This window comes from Pterocles gutturalis, unplaced genomic scaffold, assembly GCF_000699245.1.
Source record: "Pterocles gutturalis isolate BGI_N339 unplaced genomic scaffold, ASM69924v1 scaffold12625, whole genome shotgun sequence".
In the NCBI taxonomy this organism is placed as follows: domain Eukaryota; kingdom Metazoa; phylum Chordata; class Aves; order Pterocliformes; family Pteroclidae; genus Pterocles; species Pterocles gutturalis.
This window is the reverse complement of record NW_010143545.1, coordinates 11,190-20,898: the sequence shown is the minus strand read 5'-3', so window position 1 is coordinate 20,898 and position 9,709 is coordinate 11,190. Positions and strand designations below refer to the sequence as shown.

The following is a 9,709-nucleotide window of genomic DNA, read 5'->3' as shown; positions in this document are numbered from 1 at the left end:
AAAGGGAAAACAACCCTTAAGCTGCAAACACACAGGGAGAGGGAGTGGGCTGCAAATATCCTTTCCCTATTTAACCTAGGAAAGATCTAGATGGAAAATAAAACCAAGTTGTACTTTTAACTATAATCTGCCTGTTCCCCAACCCTGCCATACTCCCTAACATACATGTAACTCGTAACAGCGAGCCTGTCTATGAACTGTATGATAACTCACTTAACATTGACAAGAAAAGTTGCTTACTAAGATAAATCTTTTGTGGCTTAGACATGCATAAAAAAACCCCTTCATTCTTGTTCCCTGTAGCTTGCAGAGATAAATGTGCTTCCTTCTAACCTGGTCTTAGCTCGGCGTATCTGCTCTAAACGTCAACAAGTCTGAACGTTCACAAACCAACCTTTTGGTGCTACATCTTCAAGTGTCTGAGGGAGGCACAGCTCAGTGTGGTTACTGACACTTCCACAATCCTCATACAAGGTATGCAGCCTCAGCAATGAACAAACAAAAGGAGTATATACTCGTAACATCACACATGTGTCGTTATGCAGTTCACCTGAAATGGGCCGTTTAGTTGTGGGGTGCACACAAGGTATGTACGCAGATGTGCGTGGCCCTCCAGGCACACAGCTGCGCACACTGCCAGGATTCTGTTGGCACGTGGGTGGGTATGTGCTATTCGTACGTGAACAAAAATGCATGTATACCCCTATCTACCTGACTGGGCAGAAGACAACGGGACAGGGAGTGAAGGCAGATACACACTCGGATGTTTGAGAGTGGCAACTGCACACCTTGTCATGCCAGCGTGAAAAGGACAGTTGCAGGTTGCTGGTTTTGCAGCCATTAATTTTACATCTTATGGGGAGGGGGTGAAAAAATAATTTTTTTCAGTTCCCTTTTTTTTCCCCCAGTAAGCATCATTGGAAGAAGACCAAAGCAGAGCAACTATAAGTTAAATATACACTTGAGCTTAGCTGCGTTACATAACTCTGTAGGAGAAGCAGGCTGAAAAGATTTTTGTTTGTTTTTCACTTAAATATTTGTATTTTATTTCTCTTCCTCTTCTCTTCCTTTTCATCTCTTATCTCTTGTTAATTTTTCCTCCTAAATTACATCATCCTCTGAAGAACGCTGGGTTTCGCAGGCAGGCGGCTAGTCACCTGCAACAACCGAGGGGTCCCGCAGAAGCTTCCAGGCTGCTGTCTGTGTCGGACGCCAGTGTTTGATCCGTGGACATGGACGAGATGTCATTGACAGATGAGGATGGAGGGAGGCTTTCACTGCTGTTCACTGCTGCACCTGTGCTACGAAAATGAACACCAGCGTGATTAAACCTGAAACCTCAGAACTTTTCGCAGTTTAAAAGCAAAGGATACTCACCCTGTGTCAACAGGCATGTAAGTACACAGACCATTGTAAACAATGGCAAATGTCAGCAGAAAATAGGCCATACAGACTTGAGGCACTGGATAATATTTAGTATTTTACCAGGGAATTCTCTCCCTCAACAGTCTGTTTTGAAGAGGTACAGCTCATGTTGTGTCTATCACTCCAGCTCTTTCTCGACTTTAGAGTTACAGAACACTCAATGATGGGATGTCTGCTTGGGTCACACAGGACCAACAAGGTGATCATAAAAAGCCAACACAATCCCCTATACTCTCCCATAAAAACACCAGTTCCTTGTAGGCAGTTGAGCAGAATGGGTGGCATCAAATCACCTGGTGGCAATATAGAGAAGATGGCTGTGGGGGAGGCAAGCTGGTGTCTTCCTCTTAGATAACAACTAGGTAACTATGCCCAGGATTTAAGTTGTGACAGTATTTTTGTGCATCCCATACCTGTCCTCTGTAAAATGACAACAGTACCAGATATTATCCAAAATATCACTTTCACTCTGTGAAACAAATTAATGAGATTACTCTTAACATGACTGAACATTTATCACAACCCTGAATGTTATCAGGCATTATCTGTCCTATAAACGCAGATAACAGCGTGATAAATACAGAGCCGTGTGAAGAATGTATTTGTCATGCACCTATGACTGCTCAACCATCCCTCTGCCGATTAACCTCAGCTCATACTTAAGTTCTCAAAGTAGCAAACAACAGTTTGATTGGTTTTTTTTTTCCACTGAACTTTCAGGAAACGTTTTGTTGTCCTCTTTCCAATGAAATTATAACTGTCTGCAGTTCGGGAAGGATACATTAATTTTCATTAAATATTCCCAATAATAAAATAGATGGTTTTGCATTATATTGCACAGTTAGAAATCGTAGCTAGTCACTGTGCCACATGGATCTTTGCTCTGCAGACAGATACCATTTCATTCTTATGGCCAAAAAGTGTTCTCAGCTCACATTTACAGGTTTTCATTTCCTTGAAATGGAGAGAAATTAACATCCACTGCCTGTGAAAAGCAAGAGAACTCACCTAATAAAAGACATCCAGTAAAATTACAAAACTCATGTATTCTTAACACATATTAATGGCCACCTGTACACCTTAGGCAAAATATATGATGCTACGGGCAAAAGGAGAAGTCTTCTGTCACTTACCAATTTGCAACAGAAACATTACTTTGAGAGAACAATCCACCATACCATACCTCCAACCACTCTTTATTTTCCTCAACTTTTTCTTCCCTTTGTACACATCCAGTATAAATGTGCACAGAGACAGAGGCACTCACATTCAGGGCTCTAGATGGGAACTGCTTTTTGCTGGTGTAGCAGCACAAAGTTATTCTGGCATCAGAAGAACCCTTGAATTAGCTTACTCTCCTGATACATTTGGAAAATAAAATAGTTCATTTTGTAAATGCTGCAAAAAGAGCGATTTCAGTGACGGCTCATTGTTGACTGCAGACAGCAATCGTCCATCTTTTCTGACAGAAAAGTTGTTTTTGTAAGAGTTATTTACACCTATGTCATTCCTATTGATCAATAATCACCCACTACAATACCGTTACTGCATGTTTACATCTTATTAAACCATGTGGAATTTTATGAATACTAATCAGTCAAAACAAATGCATTTAGTTATAGTCAAAATATGACTGAATTTAATTATATGAATGACTAAACAATGTGTTACCTTTCTAAATGTTTACAGTGCTGGACCGAAGCCTGCCCTTAAGTCATGGATACTGTCCCAGGAATCAAACTGAAAGAATTCCTGTAGGTTCAATCGACTTTGGATCAAACTGTTGCTGTGCAGCTTGCTTTGATGGATGTGCCATCAACTTAGGTAGGCAAAATAACTGAAGAAATAGCTGCAGAAATTGTATAGGTGAAGATTTTGTTGCACTCTGTCTGATTCAGCACTACTGAATTCAATAAACCCTGCTATCTTCACTTCAGCAAGCACCAACTCAGCCTGTAAGCTCCTGGAAAGTGCATTTTTATGGTTATTCCAGGCTCTCAGCTCAGTTCCATGTGGTGTGACGCACAGACCTGACAGTTCCTGTTGCAGCCCCAAAGCACCCCAGGCTCACAAAACACCCACAAAACCAAACCAAAGCACACCGAACCGACATGACAGAATTAAAGAATTCAGCAGCACAAAGCAGCAATGCTCAGAAACCCAACCACAAGCCACAAGCTGTCCTGCTCAGTAAGTAATGCTTCATTTTCTGCGCTCGGCACCTGCCTGGTGCTACAACAGCTTGTTCCTGCAGGGACGAGTGCCAGGTGGAGCACAGCAGAAATGACAGAGCTGCATTCAAAAGAGAAAAAGAACCCCGTCTGTGAATCTGCTGTTTGGCAGGAAGCTGCATCATCAAGGAAAAGAGCAAAAGGTTAGAGCAGGTGAGAAGCAGCTCCTGTGATCTGTTACTGGCTCTGCTACTCTCAAGCCACGCATGCGCTGCCCTGCTCCTTCCTCGGAGAGCTGCTGTGAAGCCTTATTTAATTAGTGCCTATGGAGCGCCTTAAAAACTTCAGCTGCAAAGTGCCACAGATGCCGCAGGAGGAAAAAAAAAAAACCTGCAGTTTTTGCCATTTCCAAAATATCTTTGGGAGTGTCTGCCTTGGAGATCTGCTCAGCTTCTTATAAATTGAGTGATTAGTAACTCTTGATAGTCAGTGTCACAGTGCTTGGGCAAGTCCATCAGCTGCTCATTGTCCACTTTGCACACAACAGAAGAGGGCTAACGAAAGGTATCCAGTAGTTCTTGGGCGACAGCAACAAAACTGACCAAATCAAACAGCAGCTAAAAGGCAGGAAAGGAAGAATAGCAGAACAATTTTCAGCAAGAAAGGGGACTGCTAAGAATAAGCTGCACTAAGATCAGCAGTATTTACTACATTCAGTGTCCTGAAATGAGAAGACAGTTGGAAATGTGAGGTATGAACTACAGCTTAGTACCAAAGACTAGGGGAGAGCGTTAGGAAAGTGGTTATCTAGTTGTGCAGTGTCCAGAAATCTGGAAATAGCAGCAAGGTTATTTACTTTGGACAGAACGTAAGTTTAATTCTAAATAACCTACAGCCGTGTATTATATTTTTTTTTAAAGGAAATACCCGTTGTTTGCTAACACCAGTCAGAAACACTTTTTTCAATGTATTAACCAAATAATAAATAATATTTGTAAACTCCCTTTTGCATAAAACAGTTTATATCATTTCCTTCTCTGCTTCATAAATGACAGAGCAGGAGTCCTGAGACTGCTAGTGAAAAGTTCTGCTGCCCTTCTTGGTAAAGCTAGTAATTTAAAACAAAGAATACATCCTCTGTGGAACTCAGAAGGAGACCTCAACAGAAGATGCACATATGCACGTGTGTTAGACGCCTCTGTGCATGTATTCTGGAGAGGATACAGGTGTATAAAATGTATATATTTTCATGTTTTAAGGAGTGAACTAGTCAGTTTTAAGGAGTGAATTAGTCAGCAATCTTGAAGGCTGATTAAATCTAGTGGCTATTTCTCACATGTGTTGTTGTGACCGAGTTCCACTCAGAAAACATTTTATTCTAAGCACTTTTCTTCTCCCAGCTGAGTAACACTCTGGCATAGACGCTTTGAATGGTAAAGCGTATTGGGAAGGGGTATATCACCTGAATTTATAACTAAACCAGAACAATTTAGCAATTCTGTGACATGGAATGACTAGAAAAAAGAAAAACTACCATTTTAAGATTAAATTCAGTGTTTATGTGAGCATGTGGACATACATATGTTGTTTGCCCGTGTTGCTTGTGTACATAGCACATGTATACACACCTACACACAAATCTCTCCACTCTATGCAGCACTACTAGTGCCTTCAGCAGACAGGTTTGAATACTGTGATCTACGAAAGATAGAACTCAACTGGATAAGAAGTAGAGAAAAGCAGGATGTTTCAAAGAGGCGGGTAGTGAAGTTCACAGGAAGGAAGACTGATTAGAGATGCAATAATGGAATTGAAGTAAGCTAAAAGCTGCCAGAAAGAAACATGTAAGAAACTGTTCTCCTTGTCCTCTGGAGACAGGACAAGAAATAACAGAGTTAAACTTAAGCAAAAAAAGATTTAGGCAAGACAATACAAAAAGATTTTTGAAAGTGACCAAGATAGCTTACAGGTCTTTTTGGGAACAGGCTTCAGAAGTATCTGCTTGGATGGATTGTTTTCAATATCTTACGTAATCGATGTCAAAATCCAGGTGCAGTGCTAGTGCTCTAGTTCACCATCCAGCGCTCTGTTAACTTCCTCCACTGTTGCCATGTTTCCCCATGTCCTTTCAGTTACTAAAGATACATTCTTGTCCTAACATTCAGTTACCTCAGCAGCAAAACACCAAATCTCTCTGAAAATACGCAGAGGACACTGAAGCGCCTGGTTTTACTTTGAGGAAAAGCTCTGCAGAAGGTTGTTAGTTTTACCCATAAACACTACTGGGACAAAACATGGGCACTTTGAGTCTGCCCGTGAAAGCATACCTTCACAAATGTGTATTTCTGGGTAGTGACAGCCACACTTGGCTTTTCTGTGAAAAGACTGCTGATGGGAATTCTCCTCAGATAAAATTTATTTTTTGTTTGGTTGGGTTTTTTTGTTTGTCTGTTTGTTTGTTTGTTTTATTTTTTTTGTGACAGGGCTTTAAGAATCTGTGCTTGAAGACAACTTTCCTTTCTCGTTGTAGTGCCAACCAAGCTCACCAGCAGGCTGTTGTGATATTGTCAGACTTCTGAAAGGATAAACTGCCAGAGTAGGTACCGGTTGCTTACATGGGGGGGAGCAATGTCACATGTCCCAGATATGGGTCCATGCTAACATCACCCATTGTCCTGTTATCAACTAGCAGAGTGTTAGTTCAGTTATCCATCTATAAGCAGTGTAATAACAGTGTGAAATGTCTCCCCACCCACGGGAATATAATCTGTAACCACAGACCTTTCCATAGAAAATACCAGGACAAATGTATCTTAAATAGGAAGAAGACCAATTTTTAAGTATTAACAGAACACTGCAGTGCAATTAATCAAGGTCAACCCATTAGAAGGACTTGATCTCATAACAACTTTTTAACTGGGTCTACATAACTGCAAGTGCAGCCCAAGTGCTTCAGCTATCTCCATTCTCTTTTGTCAGTACAGAAAACGCACCAAAGTTATTCAATGGGGTCGAGTACCTGAAGGGGAAGGCTGTCCTTTTACTACGCCATTTTTTGTCTTTTCTTCAGAATTCATTACTTCTTTGTAGATGAGTTCTGGAAGAGAGAATCGCAACAATTACAAACAGGAACCAGTGTCTGTGATCAGGAGGAAAACAGCTCTCACAAAACACGGCGTCGTAGCTCTCCCATAAGCTCCCTTGTGCTGCCCTACCTTGCCTTCATGAGTTTGACGGCTCTACTACCTTTCCCTCCCATTCCCCTCCTCTCCTATCACCTCTTTTCGGAGCTGAATTGAGACAGTGTTAAACTAGGAACACATGAATTGTTTAATGCTGCACTATCTAGAGATGAAGCTGCACAGTGATCCCATGCTTTTTACTGCGGGTGAAATTCTGATTCATTGTCCTGCTGACCAGTATCCTGTTCTCCAGACGATATCTTAGATTTCAATGAAGCCCTGCAATCTGCCCCTCCTGTGTGAGCACTGCCCTATGTAGATAATGATAGTACTCAGGACATTTCTTATATTTTCGCTGCCAAAGCACGAGTTCGTAGGGCTAGGGTCAATCCTGCGTGTCACAGGAATTCCTTTGGTTTTACACAGATGCATTTGGTGGGACACAGCCATTTCGCTACTGAAGTACCCCTTCCTGTGTAATTATAAACTGCAATTACCTTTCCATTCCTCAATTGTGTGTTCCCTTTCATCCAGCTGTTTATCATATATCTGAGGAGGAGGCTGCAGGAGAGAAACAAAGCTAGTTAGTCAATTGTCCATTACATTGTAAACAATTAGGAACAACTATTTAAGCAAAGATAAATTATCTTCTCCCTCTTTGTTATCCATCCTGTACACGCAAAAAACACATGAAACTCATTTGAATATTAAAGGAATTAACACTGATGGAATTCAACTCTTTATGTAGAAGAAATCAATATACTTCTCCCTTTTCCTCTTCTAAACAAGAGGCGTAGTTGCAGCTGGAATAGAACTCAGGCCAGCAATGCCATTATGCTTATACTGAGCCCAGAAACTCCACACACTGATTTTTGCACTGGCAGAGAAAGTACTATTGGAGTACCAGACACAGACCAATCCTGATTAATTAATAGTAATATTATTAATATATTAAGTTTTAAGTTGCCCTTCAGAAATCATACCCCTGATATACAATCTTCTGAGAGTAACTGAGTTTAAAGTACATCTCCCCGCCAGAATTTCTGATCCATGTTCCAAATTCCGAAGCATTCCAGCATACATATTTTCAAGTAACTTTACTTTGACCAGAAAGGTGTTTGGGTTTTGGTTCTGGGTTTTTGGTTTTTTTACTCTGTTTTTCAATTACTGAGAATGTCACAGAAGTAGCAGATCCTGGAATTTACTGAGACAGAAGCAACCGGAGTTTAAGAGCCTGAATATCCACCTTCTTTGGGCAACGAAGCCATGTGTTCATTGTCCCTCCTCATGTTAGCTGTCAAACTCAGCAGCCAAGCAAGGCAGAGGACTCTCTCCTCCTTCTGTCTACTAAGAAGCTTCAGCATCTGAGGCAAGAGTAACTAATGACGATGGAAGCAAGATCTATGAGACTTTTCTCACTTGTAAGTATTTCTTCTAACTTTCCTCTGGGGTACGCAGCCATGTGTCCCTTTCAACATCTCCTCCTGTTAAATGGACATTTACTGAGCTGTCTTCTGATTCCCGAAGAAGTTGAGAATTTGCTCTCAGGACTGACACCATCGTTCCATTAAGCTATTTATGGAAGAGAAAGCAACCATATATCTGAGAGCTGGACTGGGCAAGTCCGCTGAAAACAAGAGAAGTTCCTGTAGAGGGATGTTTGTATTTGGGCTAAAGACAAGGGATTAGGTCAAGTCCTGGATTGCTACGTCTCATACCTGAGAAGGTGCTGAGAGGGAACCTGAAACACATGCCATGAGTTACAGTGAGTGCCAGGCCTCAGAAGGGAGATGTGAGGTTTTGCTACGTCAGCAAGGTAAGATACAACCACATGAGAAGTCTGAGTTCAAACCCAATAGAGCTGTTTTCTTACTGAGCATCAATCATCCTCCTCTGTCCCTTCTAGTCACTCCTGAAGCTTGAGACAGGTTCAACCAAAACCCAAGCAGTCTCTGTGGGGCCTCCATGGTTCTGCTGATGGTGACATCAGGGAGCTGAACGCTACACAGGAGCACAGGCGAGACCCACCGCTGCCCAGCAGGATGGGGTAAGTGAGCTGCACCCCTCCAGCTGAGCTGCTGGACCACGGCTCAGCCACTCCACCAGCCCTGTGCTGTGCATTTCCTACTGGGGGAACGCAGAGAAAACCGGCAGAAACCCTGGTGGGCTAGGAATTTCCACAAGCATGCACTAGGCACTACTATAGGTGGCTCTGAGCTTTCAGTGGCAGCAGGAGGGGAGGCCTTTGGCTGAGCCGTCATCTGGATCAAAGCAACAGACCCACGGCTTTTCTGTCAGATGGAAGGCGAGCAGGTGAACCGCATTGGACAAGAATATCCTGCACGTACCTTTCTTTCTAAAAGCATCAGCAAGGGGCTTACAAAAAGCACAGGCTGCGAGTAAAATTGCTCCCACCAAGTGTAAAGGGTCTTTTTACACCTTCCATGGAAAACCAGGGTTATTTCTCCCTCAGCCAGGAATAACAGCGTAGATTCCTTCGCTACTTCAATTCCCAAACACACAAATTGCAGAATCAAAAGGAACAAAGTGATCAGATGCACATTCCAGTCCTCAATTCACACAACCACTAAATCTCTGGCTTATGTCTTTTCTGATTTATTTCAGCTATGTCTTAAGCAGGCATAATTAGCTAATAGGCGACAAGAAAAGCAGCAGTAATTATTTCCTAGATGAACACATTCTTGAAATGAAGGCGTTTTCCAGGGAGAGAGCCCAGAATAATTTAATTTGTTACCAAACTCCTGGTTTGCTATGAAGACAATCAATGCAGAGCAACCCAATTTCCTATTTCACACACCGCAGGATGCCAGAAACTGCACCTGCACAGTGTGCTCTGCTGCTGTCCTGGTGTTTATATTGCAGATCTTTTTTTGTGAGCTCGCAGAATCCACAGCTATAAAACATGGCTCT

The 9,709-nt window shown here is 42.1% G+C and overlaps 1 protein-coding gene across 1 annotated transcript in view; it reads right to left on the bottom strand.

Annotated features, from left to right (window-relative positions):
- Positions 1–1,153: 1,153 nt before the first annotated feature.
- LOC104470010 (mitogen-activated protein kinase 10) overlaps positions 1,154–9,709 on the bottom strand; it is a gene marked incomplete at its 5' end in the record, with an annotated part of 18,142 nt that continues 9,586 nt past the window's right edge. Inside the window, 3 exons of the mRNA XM_010084781.1 lie at positions 1,154–1,296; positions 6,616–6,693; positions 7,276–7,339. Coding sequence (XP_010083083.1) covers positions 1,154–1,296; positions 6,616–6,693; positions 7,276–7,339 — 285 coding nt within the window. The remainder of the gene's footprint in view (positions 1,297–6,615; positions 6,694–7,275; positions 7,340–9,709) is intronic.